The sequence below is a fragment of the Ambystoma mexicanum genome, chromosome 10 (assembly GCF_040938575.1).
Source record: "Ambystoma mexicanum isolate Mex_15411 chromosome 10, UKY_AmexF1_1, whole genome shotgun sequence".
Classification (NCBI taxonomy): Eukaryota; Metazoa; Chordata; class Amphibia; order Caudata; family Ambystomatidae; genus Ambystoma; species Ambystoma mexicanum.
In genome coordinates this window covers 1,627,343,692-1,627,360,237 of record NC_090932.1, presented here as the reverse complement: position 1 = coordinate 1,627,360,237, position 16,546 = coordinate 1,627,343,692, and the positions used below count along the sequence as shown (strand labels likewise).

The 16,546-nt window shown below is 43.5% G+C and overlaps 1 protein-coding gene and 1 non-coding gene across 2 annotated transcripts in view; both read left to right on the top strand.

Moving 5' to 3' along the window:
• LOC138493080 (uncharacterized) overlaps positions 1 to 10,886 on the top strand; it is a 40,313-nt gene extending 29,427 nt beyond the window's left edge. Inside the window, exons 2-5 of the mRNA XM_069620299.1 lie at positions 1,895 to 2,090; positions 2,425 to 2,553; positions 9,855 to 9,920; positions 10,473 to 10,886. Of these exons, the coding sequence (XP_069476400.1) occupies positions 1,895 to 2,090; positions 2,425 to 2,553; positions 9,855 to 9,920; positions 10,473 to 10,657 (576 nt within the window). The 3' untranslated portion in view covers positions 10,658 to 10,886. The remainder of the gene's footprint in view (positions 1 to 1,894; positions 2,091 to 2,424; positions 2,554 to 9,854; positions 9,921 to 10,472) is intronic.
• LOC138496884 (small nucleolar RNA SNORA77) lies at positions 10,017 to 10,149 on the top strand. The gene has a single exon (XR_011278342.1). It is a non-coding gene; the product is annotated as a small nucleolar RNA SNORA77 (small nucleolar RNA).
• Positions 10,887 to 16,546: the final 5,660 nt, after the last annotated feature.

Below are 16,546 nucleotides of genomic sequence, written 5' to 3'. Positions count from 1 at the left end.
CAGTCCGAGCACATTATTTGTACACTGTTTTAACAACTACAACATTTTAGTATATGCATATACATTTACAGTAAGTGAGGTGGTAGTAGTGAGGTTGGTGGAGCACATAGAAAACGACTCGCCACCGTACATGACGGTAGTGGCACATAAGGGGCTTGGGCATACACACATGAAGGGTGCATTCTCGCACGTCCTTCACACGAGCCCTCTCTACAGTTGCATTTGTCTTTCTTTGCACTCTAGCAGCATTAGTTTGGTTATGGCGCGGGACCGTGGGGTGTAAACCTTTCAATGATACGCATAACAAATACCCCCCCCGGGACGCTTCTACTATTTGTACATAACTGCAGTGGTGTGGGTGCTTCATTGCTAATGCCATGTGAACATGCATTCTGTCATATCTATACGTTGTACAGGTTTTCTAATCAGAGGTTTGTGGAGAAAATGCGCCCATCGCAGGTAGTTTTGGCATTAGTATTTGGGAACTTTTGCTTTTATCCGAGGGCCATTTTACAGTTCTTTTTCCACCCAGGCTCTGCTGGCCGGGTCATGTTGGGAGCAGTGATACACTGCGGAAGGTGAAATGTTAGTGTTGGTATCTTACACTAGCTCATGTCCGTCTTGTTCGTGGGAACGGGCTCACAGCGGATCTGCCAGGGGGCTGCGCTGCAGTGCGCCGAGCTCACACCATCTTTATTAGACAAAATGGTTCCCGAGGCCTAGCTAAATTCAATGTTTGGGCAATGTCTTCAGCAGGTGAGCCATCCGCCACCTGGGCCCTGGTGGTAAGGAGGGGAAGCCCGATGAGCCATGGCCCTCACCGGGGGAGGGGATGTAGGCAAGGGGGGTCTTTTTGGACCAATCCTCCCCTACACCAAGCAGAGAAGGACATGTTCCCAGAGGACTCCAGAACCTCCGAAGTGAAATAGTAGGGGGCGGTAATATAACATACCCCTTCCGCTGTCCTCCATAGGGGTAGTTACATGGGTGTTAAGTCCTGGCTCACCCCATTTCTCTCACCTACCTGAAAAGTAGATATTTTGGAACGGTTGACTTTAGATTACAAATCCTTCTCAGGGCTGGACTTTCTAAGTTTCACATAACTAGTGTTTATACAGCGCATATACATTTGACTGCTTACCTGTATTGCACTGGATTTGAATGAAATGATTTTCTAACTTCTACAGGGGTGTTATAATACTTAGAGGTTTGATATTGTGTACTTTAGAGGCCTAATCATTGTAGATTTGTGTACTTCTGTCTATTTGTGTACTTCTGTCTAACTGGAAAGTACTCATCTTAGCCCTAGACCAATCTCACACCCCCTTTGTAAGTCTAAGGGTTACTGCTCTGCTACTTACCTTGATTGGATTTGGCTGGACTTCAGTTTTTTCCTGTTAACCATAAGAGATTGCCATCCTCTAATCCACGGCCAGGGTTTTTTAAAAAATCGTTAACACCTATAAAAGAGAACATAACTTCTCATTGCCTCAACGTCATATAACCACTCTGATCCCCCTCAAAAGTTTTGCTTGCTTGTTTTCTCTACTGTGCATCCAGGTGACTTGGGGGGGGAGGGTTGGGGGCGGGGGGGGCCCTGCTCCCACACAATGCTAGTCTCTTCATAAATCCTGCAGGCCTTTACCATGACATCCATGGACCAGTTTGTGAGTGATTGCTCAACTTATTGGTCAGCCCTGCAAGGTTATGTAAATGGTGTAAATCCCTTCAGATGTCTCTCAAATTACAAGTACATGTCTGTAATCTAGACATTTCCAAATTTCCTTTTCTGTAGTTTCATTAAATTGAGACAGCGCTTAAGGAAATCGCGGACGTTACATTTTTTAGTGCTAAGTGCTTGTTGCTTGGTATATTTGGTAATGCATGCTTTTAGTCTCGTGTGGAATTGAATCTATTTATTCTTTCCTCAAGGCGCGCAAAACTATTTAGATTTGCATCGGAAAATGAACCGCCGGAGTGGAAGGAGCGAGGCACGGGTGATGTAAAACTGCTGAAGCACAGAGAGAGGGGAACCATTCGTCTTCTTATGAGGAGAGATAAGACACTGAAGATCTGTGCAAATCATTATCGTACGTATCCCGGCATTGTTCCATTGCTCTTGTAGTCTTATTTCAAGCCAGTCTCTCAGAATGTGTAGTCAAAGCAGAGGCCTCGCTTTTGGCTCTTGGCCCCTTCTGGACCACTCGTTACATCTTAACTATGTCATTGTTTTTTTGTTAGCAATTTCTACAATAGAATGTCTCGACTTTTCTGCAGTGGGTTGGTTTGGGGGTGTATAGCAGGGCTTTTCCCCCTTTGAGGTTACACGTCATTACTAACGTTGTTGCGCTGTGTCAAAGAACAGCGTGCTGGTTTACACCTATTCTATTTTCTGTAATTGATTCTTATTGTATTTTCTCTTAGTAACACCACTAATGGAGCTGAAACCCAATGCTGGCAGTGACCGTGCATGGGTCTGGAATACATACGCTGATTATGCAGATGAAGCGCCTAAACCTGAACTCTTGGCAATTCGCTTTTTAAATGCAGAAAGTAAGGAAACCAAACTTGGAATTGCCTAGTCCTGTAATCGTATGCATATAACTAGCAGAAAGGTCTGCAGCCTGTGGTTCCATGGTTTGGACTACAACTTTATGATCCTTAACAATTAAATATGCTGGACAGGGCTAGTTGGAGTCCAAACATCAGGTTGCAGATCCCTGAAGCACAAAACGTTTGCCTTAAATTTGTTAATCTGTTCACAGCTGCTGCAGCATGTTTAACGTTTTTGTACTAAACTCGTGTTGTAAATGCTGAGCGGTCTTACTTTCAGCAGCGTTTTTGTTTTTAATGCCCTTCATGTTTAACTTTTTGTTGGCAGTTCTGTGGCATTTGTAACTTTTGCTTTTTATTTATTTGACTTGGTTAAGGCATTTGTTGTTGCTTTCCATATAACTATCTAGAACCTTTAGCCTGAAGCTCTGACCAGTGGGACCTTTTATTAATTTGATTTTGTAGTAGCTGGATTGTAGACTGCTCACTTCCCCATTCCATGCATGAGGACACCCAGTCTTTTTTTTCCTTTAGAATTTTGTGACAAAGTGCCAGAATTCGATGAAAATAGGACTGGGTGGCCTTCACATGTATGGAAAAAACACTTGATGTGTTTCAGTGTTACTGTCTTCAATCCAGGCATGGGAGCTGTCAGGATGCAAGGTGACTTCTCCAGCCACCCCCATCGTTGTGTGTAAGAGATTCTAATATACCGTGGGCTAGGGAGGAGGGTGGGGCTAGAGGTTCACGTGGGTCTGGAAGGCTTGGCAGTTATGTTGTGAAAGAATAAAGACGTTTATTTTCCCCATCTCCGCGTGTTCTTTGGCCTCATGTGAGCCTGCACACCGCGTTGAGTCCAGGACCCTTGCAAAGGGTGCTTGAGGGTCCTGACAGCTGGCGGCGAGGATTCTGCGAGCCTGAAGCCTGCATCGTGAAGCAAGAATCCTGTCAGGAAAGACAGTAAATGACGTGGAGGGTGCAGTCTATCAGATCGCACGTGTCAGCGAGCATCTGGATGCCACGGGGAAACGAAGCCCAGCACCGTTAAGGGGGGAAAGTATAAAAACATGGCAATATTAGGCGCCTACAGTGCGCGCATAGTACCTCACCGAACCCATTGCTAAAGAAAAATCAATAAAGGGAAAGAGGAAGGAAAGCGGGCTGGAAGCCCAGCACCGTTTTTACTATTTAAGCAAAAACAGATGTTGTTCTGGAAAGTGAAGGTGGAAATATTGAAGAAGGGCTACCCGGATAGCCATAATACATACGCAGTCTTTTGCAATTAAAGCAGTGTAGTGGGGTCTGAAGAGAGGGCGATCAAAGGAAAGAACTCCATCCCAGCCTAAAAGAGAAAAAAGGGAAGGAAAACCTGCATTCTACTACAGTCTAGGATTTACACATACAATAATACTGACAAATGGATCCCCACTAATATACAATTATACAATACTACAGTCAACATGTCTGAAGAAACTTGCACGTCCTCGTAGGCTCATCCACGCACAACTACCCCAAGTGTAGGCTCACAAATATTAGTTACCACATGTTTTTAATATGAGACACTAGCAACTTAGGACCCAGATGGGCCACGTGGTTATGTGATTTTTAATTTCTATGTTGGGGCGATAGGACTCAAAGATACCAGACTCAAGAATACCCCATCCATGGCAGTGGAGCCTGCAGTAAGAGACCTAATAGTGGAGCTGATTAATCTGAGCACTGCCACACATCAATAGTTACATTGTAAATTAACAGAATACTTACCCCTTTAACCAATGTGGATTATGAAAGACTATTCCACACCACTCGTCAAGAGAGTCTAATCCTAGACAACTATGTAATGCGTTTGCAAATCAAATTGAAGTATTATGAATTTCATTGTTCTACCAAAGAGGCTCTTACATCTCAATGTGACTTGCATACTTTTTGCAAGAAACTTCCTCAAAAACTCACTTGATGAAATTCTTGCCCTAGCCCGCATGGAAGCTGCAGTTGGATCCCAATTAGACATTCTTCTGACCAAGAAGTGGCCCTAAATTACTATCCACTGTAAATCGACCTAAACTTTATTCAAAATGAAGCTACCTGCTACAGACGTGGTTACGAATACCCTCATGCTGGAGAATGCCCGGCTATGGGTCAGACATGTGCAGCCTGCGGTGGATATGACCATTACAGAGCCATGTGCAAGAATGCCTCATTTCAACCAATTCTATAGAAAGCTTTCACAGAGTCAAGAAGGTTGACTCCTACAATTTCACCTGAAGGGCCAGGCCCCGATCAAAGATGGGAAAGGTGTGATGGGAGAGATTACAGAAACATTTCTAACGGCATCTTCTGACATCTCAAAGTGGCACAGAAGATGCTATGTCTGGTACATTGAAATTACATCCCCTTCCAGCAGCGATCTGTCCATTAGGAGACTAACGGAAAAAGGATGTGTGGGCCTTAAACAATAGCACAGCCAGCCAACAGTCCTATTCTGAGCATTCAAGTAAACACACCTGTAGATTTCCTCATTGATGCTGGCGCCACGGTCAACATGAGTCAAGAGGCCTATGATTTGCTACCAAATCCTCTTAAGACTCAGAAAAGCAATAGTAGACATCTACCCATATGGCTCCACCACGACTTTACCCTGTAAAGGAGTAACATCAGTTGTTTGCCCATAAGAGACACACGGCAAAAGTTCGGGTACATGTGTTAAACTGGAGCAAAAAGTGGTTGCATACTCTTAAGACTGCGGTGGACATGGGACTAGTACACATATACCAACTCATGGCTCACAAGTACTTCAGTCGACCAGAAGACATTGAGGCTACTTTTCCAAAACTATTCAACGGGTTAGGAAAACTTAAGAATGGGAAAAGTCCCCTTCACATTAAGCTGGAAATAAAACCCATTGCTCAGCATTACAGGGGCATACCCATAAATATCCAACACAAAGTAGAAGATGCCATCAACAAATTATTAAAACAGCATGTCATATATCCGGTGATAGTACCAGTACCTGAGGGATCAATTGGATTGGATATGAGAAGAGCAAATGAGGCTATCGAAAGACACCAAGCCCCAAGAATAACAGATTAATCTGTTGCATGGAGCCAAGTGTTTTTCAAAACTAGATTTAACTAAAGGATATGAAATCGAAATTGCTTCAGAATCAAGGTACATTACCACATTTGTGACTCACCTAGGACTTTTCAAATACAAAGGACTGCGCTTTGGTATTTCATAGGCAGCAGAGATCTTTCAGGAAGAAGTACATAGTCATCTGACATGTCCCAAACTGCCTGAACTAATCAGATGATGTACTTATGTATGGAAAGACGAAAGAAGAATATGATGCAGCTCTACAGTGTGCTAATCCCTTTAAACAGCGGGTCTCATGCTCAAAAGATCCAAGTGTGAATTTCATAAAGACTTAAGATTCTTTGGACACATTTACAGAAAAGGGAATGAGACCTGATCCAGAAAGTGACTGCTCTCAACTCAGCCCCCACAGAATATATCAGAACTACGATTTTCTTGGTTTGGCTAGGTACTGTTCTTGATATATACCAGACTATGCGACAGTGAGTAACCCACTATGCCTCCTCACACGTAAGAACCACACTTCTGAAACCATTAGTGACGACATCACTTAGGCTGATAACATGGCATATTTTGACACTGAAAAGAAAACTGAAGTAATGGTGGATGCCAGCCCCGTGAGACTTGGGGGTATATTAACACCATGCAACCCAGCAGAACCTAATGAAACATTTGTGGTGGCCTACGCAAGCTGGAGCCTCAAGACAGAAGAAGCTTACTCACAAGCTGAAAAAAGGTTAGTGGTATGGGCCTGTGAATAATTTCATTTTTTCTATCTTGTAAAGCTTTTACAGTCATCACTGATCACTCCCTCATTACAATCTTCGGTGATCCAAAGTCAAGAATGCCTTTCGAGAATAGTAAGGTTAGATCCCAAATTTGACATAATACACTGCCCCGGAAAAGAAAATAACCCTGCAGACTTCCTGTCAAGACACCCTGCTGGACCACCCAATGCCAATCCATCTGTTGCATATAATTGCATTAATTACATTCATAATGTTCAGCAGCTGCCCGTGGAATGATCTACTCTAAGCAAAGAATCAGATGAGAAAGCCATAAATATATTAACTCACTGCCTGTGTACAGACTGATGCCTCATGTCAAACAAGCCAAATCGGAAAGACTGAAAGATGTCAAAGCTCTGGTACATGTGAAAGATGAACTGACTGTTATTGCGAATTTCATACTGATGAAAGGCTCGAAGATTGTCATACCCTCAACACTAAGAGAACGTGTAATCGAGCTAGGTCATGAGGGTCTGGTCACAAAACTCCTTTCAAGGGGAAAAAGTATGGTTTCCAAAATTGGACACTTGTTGAGCAAGTGGCTGGAAAATGTAATGTATGTGCCTTAGTGGCTCCCAAGCCGCCCCAAATCCCTTAAAAATGTCAATACTACCTGGAGGTGCCTGGGAGGAGGTGGTGGTCAAGTTTGGGCCCCTGCCAAATGGAAAATATATTACCATGCTCATCAATGAAAATTCGAGATTTCCAGATGCCCAGATCATACTCCACGTCGGCCAACTGTGTAATTCCTGCTCTAGACCGTATGCTATGTGTTTATGGCATACCGATAATGGACCGAAGTAATGACTTCGAAAACTTTTTCCAACTACATGGGTTTCATACACAGCAAGATAACGCCATGATGGCCTCAGGCTAATGGAATTGCGGAGTGTTTCGTGGCCAATATCAAGAGTCCCTATAGATGGCACATCTGGTTAACAAACCCTTCGAACAGGCTCCATCAGTTGCTACGTGACTATAGTCACACTCCTCATAGCACCACAGGGGTAAGCCCGTCGTGCCTAAAGGTTCGGCGGATCATAAGAATGAAGCCACCTGAGAGTCCAAACAAAGTGCCACACCACTTGAACAACAAGCCCAGACTCATGATTTAGAACAAAAGGAAATGATGAACAGCACTGATTAAAAAAGGAGCTGGCGAGAGTGCTAGATAGTTAGGAGGCCAAGTCATCATTTGTCAACCAAAGATTCAAAAAGACGACTCGGCGTTTGCTCCTGAAATGCTAGTAGTGACTGCTAAGAAGGGCAACATGGTAACAGCCGGTCAACAATAAGTCACGTGAAACTCATCTTGCTACAAAAGATTTCCCGGTCGCATCCCTGAGAGGTGGGAAATGTCCAGCGATAGTGACATTAAAGCTCAGAGGAGTCATGCCAAGGTGACTGGACCCTCTGAGGAAGACCAAATGGAAGGAAATGGCTCTCGCTAAAGAACCTTCATGTCATGGGAGACTTCGGCGCAGCTGCATAAAGCCCTTCAGGCTAATTGAAGAAATGTGATCAAAGCGATGTCACGATGCAAGGGGACTTCTTCAGCCACCCCACGTCGTTATGTGGGTGGCTCTAAGCTAAGATTGTAAGAGCTTCTAAAATACTGGGCTAGGGAGGAGGGTCACGTGGGTTTGGAAGGCTAAGCCGTTAGCAGATATGTTAAAGAATACGTTATTTCCCCATCTGCACGTGTGCCTTTTCTTTGGTCTTATGTGAGCCTGCACACAGCGTAGAGACCAGGACCCTCAACAGTCCTGACAGGAGCCTTGGTCTCAAACTTCCTTGCTGTTTGCAGTGGGTGGGCAGTGCAGTGGTAGATATTGCACTCTTTGGCAGTTTGTCATACTTTATGAACACTTAGCAAGCCAATTTGTACTCCTTTATTTTTACTCTGAAGACTCCAACTCAAGATCTCAGATCTATCCTACCAGCTGCAGTAGTTGTGCACCATGCATTTGTTTTAATTGTGGCTTTAGTCCTCGACGAGCAGGTGTATAGAGCGTTTCTGCAGCTTGAGGTGCAGAGGGAGGGAACTCGGAAGACTGTGCTGTAGTGTAAAAGGTAGGAGTGCCACTAAGGGAGGCTCAAGGATGGGAGTAGTTGTGGGGTGGATCTCACAAAAGGCATTACGTCTGCATTTCTGTTCCTAATGAACGCCTGGGTTGCTCATAGACTACTTGACACATTGTGTAAATCCCTTCCAGTACATAAATGATTGTTGGAGCATCTGCCCTGGAAGGTGAACCCTAATTCTACAGCGTCTTTATTTTCAACCATAAGTGGGGAAACACAAATAGCCTGTCTGTGATACCTGCCCAATGTTTTGCAGAGCTCGGTTTTCTCAGTCTTTTCTGGGACTTCAACTCTGGAAAGCTGAAAGGTGCTGGTGGGTCTCTGGCTTCATTTCTAGGTATGGGTGAGGTGTATCTGGTCGCAGTCTTTTTAGTTGGCGACTAATGGCCTAACACTGTAGTTCTTCAGTCATATTTCCAGTTGCTAATCCTCTTCCAAGACTGCCTAGGCTGCGGTGATGTGGACTTGTAATTGTTTCTTTCTAAAATTCTTGTACACCAGTGTAGTGCTTCAAAGGCTGGAAGGGAACAAGGGGATACAGTCATTATTCTTGGGCCTTGAGGATGCCAAATGATCGAATGGCAATAACTAGCATAGTAGGCCAGATGCATTTTTATTGGTATAAGTTGGTCATCAATGGGGGAGACAAAGGGGGAAAGGGACTGACACCTGCTAGGCCTAATACATTCAAGGTTGTGCAAGTGTGCAGACGGGAAGTGTGAGGGAGGGGCACAACCCAGGCCCCTACTGGACAGGGCGCACTTAAGTGCAGACTGTTTACCACTCTCATGGAACATATTCAGAGTGCACTAGTGCAGAGCAAAGTGCAGGACTGGCGGGGGAGCCTGGGACCTATGAGGCTCTGGAGTGCATCAGGCGATCAATTTGTGAACTGAGCAGGTTGGGGGAGAAAAGGGAGGGAAGCAGGAGAGCAGGGAAAGAGGTAGAGAAGAGTAAGGTCTTGAGGAGTTTTGGGAATTTATGGTCTGGCTCAAAATGGAGGGAGGCTGTTCTGGGGGGGAGGGGGGGACCTGCAGAGGATGGTGTCTTGCAAGTAAACCGGTTGGTGTAACTAGCCCAATTAGTGAGATTTATAAGATGTTGGCTTCCTGGTACATTGCAGCGTGTGGGTAGCACTGCGTGTTTTGTTGCACCATAACGTTTCAGTGGGCAGCCTAAAATGTATGTCTGACTGCAGTCTTTGGCTTGGTATTTTTTATCCAGATCCCAACTGAATGTCGGACTGGATAACTTGCTCTGTATATAATAGCATTACTGTTGAACCAACCTATAAAGTGCAAGCATGTATTTAACATTTTATATTTTTCCTGACAGATGCTCAGAAATTTAAAGCAAAGTTCGACGAGTGCAAAAATGAAGTGAAGGGCAGAGGTCCAAAGGGTAAGTAAGACTTGCTTCATTTTCCTGATGACTGTAGCCTAAAATGTATGCAATGTGGTTGCTCTGCTTTTTTTAATCCAGCATGTTGGCCGTTTTGCAGACTCACTCTGTGCCTGACTGCAACCTTCAGTCCTGGCGCTTTTTCGGTCTGCTAGAGAAAGTCCCTGATCTAGCACACTCCTTACTTTACTGTCTGGAAGGTAGTTGCTCTTGGTCTTGGTACACTGACTTATTTGTGTGCGAGCACTTATGCCAATATCCTGATCAGGGAGAATACGCATGGCCTTAAATTGGTGGTGTAAACCCTAAATATGTGTATGCTAAGCCTGTATTTTATTCCACAGCAATTGATTTAGCGTTTTAAAATACTAATTCACACCTTTGCAGGATATTGGTGGTACCAGGGGTTTATTGCAATAAATTCCTAGAGCAGCACCAGACCACCCAGGGGGTCTCGCCTTGCTTTCTCTCAAATTTTAGGGGGATATTAAGATGTTATTTGACTTAAGCAATGTGCATCTTGCCTCATCAACCTATTCTTTGTATTCTCAGACTTGGGAAAAATCAATACTGCTGATAAAATTGCAGAGAAACTGGAAGAATTATCTGTAAAAGAGAAGATAGAGTTGCCTTCAAAAGAAGAGAGCCAAACTCCCAAGAAGGATGCAACCAATGATGAAAGCAAAGAAAGTGCTCCTGAGAAGAAAGAGACTGAGCAGACTGAAGAAAAGCAATAAGTCATCCTGCGCCTTGGTTTCTTTACATTTTTTTTTTTTTTACAAGGGACTTAAAACTGAATTGAACATTCAAGTTATTTTCTGAGCTTTGCCCTTTGGAAGATGTCTTCAGAGCAGTTCATTCCCCGGTCATGAAAGTGTACTGTGCTAGCTTTCTTTTCCATAGTGGAAACACTTATTTATAGTCATCCAAATGAATGAATAAAACACACTTAAAAATGGCATCAAAGGATAGAACTGCGTAATAACTTAATTCAAGGCAAACTTATGACCAACTTTCCAAAAGGGTAAATTTTTGCTGACCTGTGATCTACTAATCTGCTTTTGGTACCCTGAAGCAATTTTCAGCTTTGAACAAAACTATAAAGCATTTCAGGGGTGTTAAGAATTGGTGCGTGCTGTTGTCCAATAAGTTTGAACCTGGCACAAGCTTTTGGCCTTTGGAAGCGAAATGAGTTTGCAAGCTGTTGGGCTAAAATGAACACACGACTGCAGATCTCATGGAGCTTGTGGTTGGTCTAATGCTTCTGCCCCATCTTCGTACACATGTTGCATTCCGATCTTTAGTTTTTGTAAATGCTTTGATCCAGTGGTACAACTTGTAATCACCCTGGAAATGTGTGGGGACTGCCATATGTGCTATAGGGATCAAGCTTTTTGGGCGACTTCAATACTTACACTTTGTCGGGCATTTCAACTTTCAATGCATCTTGTTTGATATGTGGAAGGGAAGACTGTACTTAACTAGATTCGTTCCGCATTGTGGAATTGGTAACCTTGAAATGCAGTAACTCGCTTTAACCCATTTGTCCATATTGCTTATAAGCATTCATCACTTCTGCCTTGAAGTCTAGTGAGTATGGTGTAATGTTGTGATGGTGCTGGTAGAGATTGGGGTAAGCTCACTTGTATTTTCGTCAACGGGTAAATTACTGGAGGGGATGGGGGTGACTGGTTGAGCACCAAAGCACAAATATTGCAGTTACGCAGGAGCATGTGCGCATTTTGTTTCCATCCCTATTGGGCCGTGGAGGAAATGGAGGGCGCTTAATTTACAACTTTCTTGGAGGGATATGTATGCAAATTCGAGCTACACAGCCAGGAGTTTCTTATGCTGGAATGTTGGCAACTTAAATGCACACGTTTATTTCCAATTAGAAGTTTATACCACTATCTAATTTTGTATAACAAACTGAATTTATTTGGTGTTGAATAGTTGCATTTTTTAAATCTTTAATACAAAGATGTTACCTTTTTTAGAGGTTCTCTTGTAGAGAATTTTAAGCATTTTAGCTAACTTTCTTGCAATACAGCAGATTAACTCAAACAAAATATAATGTAGACCCTCTGATGCTTTAGTTAAGTTTACCTTTGTGCCTTCCTCCGCCTCCATCCCCCACATGCAATTAAGGGGATGTCAAGCTACCGGTCCTAACTGTTCTAATAGTTCTTAAACCTTCGTAACACGATTCTAGAGGGTCTCCACCCGTTTGTATTCCTCAAAATCCTTGTTTTACATACGGAGTATGTGGGAGTGCAGCGTGAGCAGCTAGTGGAAAGTCTGTCCAAACGTTGTCTGAAAGCTTCTATTTGCACGTTACTATATTTTTATGGGGTAGTCAGCAAACCTACATTTAAATTGCCATGATACTCATTACATCTAGCATTCTGAGGCTTCCCTAATGTGAAGTAGATTGCATGTGTTAAGATCTCTTGGCCCATGATTGACACTTTTTAGCATGCTCCGCAGGCTGGTTTGGAGGCGCGGGAAGGTGCTGGGTGTGCAACGGAATTTATGAAGTCTTGAGTAGTTTCAACAGTGTTCTAGGTATTACTTTTTAAATCTGCTAGGTATCCAACATTCTGGATACTAGCTGGTTTTCTTGTATGGTTCTGTGTGCCTGTTTATGAATGAGCTTGATATGACGCAAGAATGTGTAGCCACTGTTAATTGTTTGAATCTTTTTTTTTTTTTTATTTGAGCACAAATACCTGTGTGGGGTCATGTTTTCATAATGGCAACATCTTGACCAAAAGCAGATTTCAAACCAATAAAGAATTTTTTTTTTCCAGGTGTTGACAGTACATGTTTTGGAATGTTCCTGCATGGTTTTTCCCTACTTGCATGTTTGATTTCTCAATATTAAATGTATGTTTTCAGCAATTTTACATTGCATTTTAAAGTGATAATGGTCAACCTCTATTTGCAAGAAACATTTTCCTTGGGCCTGGATTTATAATTTTGCATTGCATTCTGTTCACTGTGAAGGCACTTTACAAAATGTACACCGCGTTGGCATGGGTTAAAAATAGGTGGTGAGCCGCCACTGCCTACTCCTTGCCCACTCCCATTTTGTGCCTGACCTGTAATGCTGTCTTCTACAACAAAATGCTGTTGTGGGTGCTCCTTGGGGCATGAGTCTGAAGCATTGAGGGCAGCGTTGGTGGAAAAGGCTGGTTTGAAACTTGAGGCGCTTAGTTGGTGGTCATAAGTACTTTGTCTGCCAGTACATCTAGTTGGTGACTGCATATACCTTTTCAGAGAGTAAAGCACAAGATTAGCTACCGCTTTAATTTATTTGTAGAGCGCTCCGGACCCGTGGGTAGAAGGGCGCTTTAAGGATATAGTTAGTCATGAAATATGCATTAACATTTACAAGGTACATCAATTTACAAAGAAAGATTTGCATAATATGACAATTTACATATAATACAGGTGTGGTTGCGGCTGTTAGATATTGGAGATGAGGGTAAAAGCTACTCTTTGTTCAGTAGACAACCAATAACCAGTTTCCTAAAGATCGGGAAGGACTCAGTGGTTTTAATTTTGAGTGGTAAGGTGTTCCAAAGTTGGGAGGCTAGCCCAGTGAAGCTAGCGCCTCTGCTCTTTTTAAGGTGAATCTGGGCACTAGTAGGCTTAAGGAGTTGGATGATCTGGTGATTCTGGATGAAGATTTGAAAGTAAATTTGTTGGAGAGGTACGGTAGGGCTAGATTATTTAAGGCCTTATGAGTGAGGCAGATAGTTTTGAGGTGTTTTTTTTTCCTTTTTTCTTTCTGTATGGAGAGCCATTTGCACGCTTTACTGGTTGTAGAGATGTGTTCACGCCTTGGGATGTTGTGCTGCGCGTAGAGCATTGTTCTGGAGGACCTGGAGTTTGTTAATTATAGATTGGTTGGCTCCTAGGTACAGGCTGTTGCAATAGTCTAGTTTGGATTGAATGAGTGCTCTGGCCAGAGTGAGGCAGCTGTCGGGGGGGGGGGATAGGAAGGGTCTGCCCCGATTAGCTTACCCGTATAGGCAGTGTCCGAGGCAGTTGAGTTGATTTGTTTGGCGAGGTTGGTGTTGGCATCACGGTGGAATCCAGGTTTTCACACTTTTAGCGATAGGGATGGTGTTACTGTCGATTATCTTGTAACTGGGGCTGAGTTTAGATAGGTTATTAGGAGAACTGACCAGCAGAAGCTCCGTCTTCTCATCATTCAGACAGAGGCCGTGGGTGGCCATCCATGCCTGAATGATGGAGATTTCGTTGATCTGGGTGACGTCCGCATTGTAGTTGCCTGAGATGGTGAGGAGAATCTGGGTGTCATCTCATAGTTGGTGTAGGTGACACCCAGACGGTCCAGTTTGTCAAATAGAGGCTTTGTATATATATTATACAATGTGGGGGAGACACAGGAGCCTTGTGGGACTCCGCAGGTGATGGGGATCGGGTCAGCAGCGGCTGTTGTGGAGAAGACTCGCATGGTTCTAGTCGCCAGGAAGGATTTTATCTATGCAGAGGCAGAGCAGTGGGCTGCGATGGATAGGTGGTTGCATAGGATTTCATGGTCGACTAAATCGAAGGCCGCTGAGAGGTCTAGGAGAAGTAGGATGGCTGCATTGCCTTTGATTTCATCAATCTGGCTTTTGAGGTCAACCAGAGCGGTTTCAGTTCCATGTTGAGGTCTGAAGCCAGATTGACGTATACCCAGCAGTTGGTTAGATTCCAGGTACTCCTGAATCTGGATGTAGGCGACCTGGTCCAGGATTTTTAACAAACTGGACAGTGGTGATGGGTCTATAATTGGTTGGTATGGCTGGGTCTAGGGATTGTTTTTTTAGGAGAGGGAGCACCCAAGATTGTTTTAGGTTGTTGGGGACAGAATTGTTGGCAAACAAAAGGTTGATCAGGTTAGTGATAAAGGGGAGAGGTCTCTGGCAGCATCTTTATTATTTGGGCGGGGCAGCTGTCCCCTTTATAATTAGAAGGTTTTAGGGAAGTGATAATGTTTTGGACTTCTAAGATGGTCACTTTCTTAAAGGTGAAGCCCATGTCTTTGTTAGATGTTGGTGGGCTTAAGCTAGGGTTAGTGGTTTTGTTGCTGGGGAGTTGACGTTTGTTCGCAATTTTGGTCTGGAGCCCTGTGATTTTGAGGGCATTCTGGATGCTGGTGCACCAGGGTTTATCTTTTGAGCAGTTGTCTGGAGGGGGTTGGGTTTTTCTAGCTCCTTTAGAATTTTAAATAATTCTTTGGTGGAAGAGCCTGCCTGATCAATCCTGACGTTGTAGGCATCTTTTTTGGTGCAAATTATTTCATTTTTGTATAATGCGGAGATGTTCTTGAGATTGGATTTGTTTTAAGGTGAAGGGTTAATTTTCCATAGTAATTCTAGTTTGCTTTTCTTTTTCCTGAGTAGTTTGAGTTCGGGAGTGTACCACGAGTTCAGGTGGTTTATTGGTTTGCTTTTACGTAGTTTCAAAGGGGCAATGGTATCAATGGCGGTAGCCATGGAATTGTTGAAGGTGTCAACTCGTAAGTTAAGGTCAGTAATGTCCGGTAGGGCGTTAAGGGTAGATAGGACATGGGGTAATAGGGCTTCGGCAGTGAAGTTACGCTTGTTTCTGGTTGGGCAGGCTGGTGCCAGGGGGTGTTTCTTGGGCATGGTCTGGTTGATGTGAATTTCAAGTGGGATAAGGTAATAATGATCTGTCCATGTAAGAGGTTGGGCGTCCTTACAGGTGGTGGTACAGTTGCCGGTGTGTGGTATGGGGTTACACGTTAGTCTGCAAAGCTCATTGTGGCTCTGCAGTAGCTGATATTTGTGGAGTGAGCAGTCCCATTCCAGGGGTTTTTAAAAGATGTTTAATAGAGAAGTAGGTTGAGAAACTGATGGGATACGGGTAGATGGGTGTAGTACAATTCTACAATGAACTCCAGACGGATTTGAATTTACATTGCCCTATAATTTATATTTGAGTAATGTCAAAAGGTAGCAGTGGATGGGCTGGAAGTTCTGCTCGGCAGCCCTTCAGACTATCGTGCTGGAGGGAAGATTCCAATTTGTATAGCTCTACGTGAGTTTATTTTACTGGTAAAGACACCATGTCAGTTGAGTTTTCTATTAAATGTCCTACTTTAATGCGAACATGAATGCAGGAAATATAAAGTGTGAAATTTTACTTTTCCTCTGTCCCCAAATGGATTGAGCCTGTGGTTTCCCGACTAAGTTGCATACATCTGGTCAAAGCAACTATTGTAATTTCTCAATTGGCACTTTTCAGCTTTACTCTGAAGACCCAGGTTTTACTTTAGCCCTCTTACGTTGAGGTAGTTTGCTACTGTTTCTTTTGCAGCACGAACTGCAGAAGTCTCTCTAAAAAGGCAACACGAGACTAGCATTGTAGAATTTTTATTTTATATATTGGGCACAGTGCGTATGTCATGGATTCCTTGTGACCTTGGACTGCTTCCTAGCCCTAAACACAGTGAATGAAACATAATTTTAATTGCACCACTAAACAATATTATGTTACCTAAGCATTGTTATGTGGTGTGCTTCGAGGGCCACCATTCTAGCATCGGCAGTAGCAAGACTGTAGGCAAGAGGGTCATCTGTTAGTGT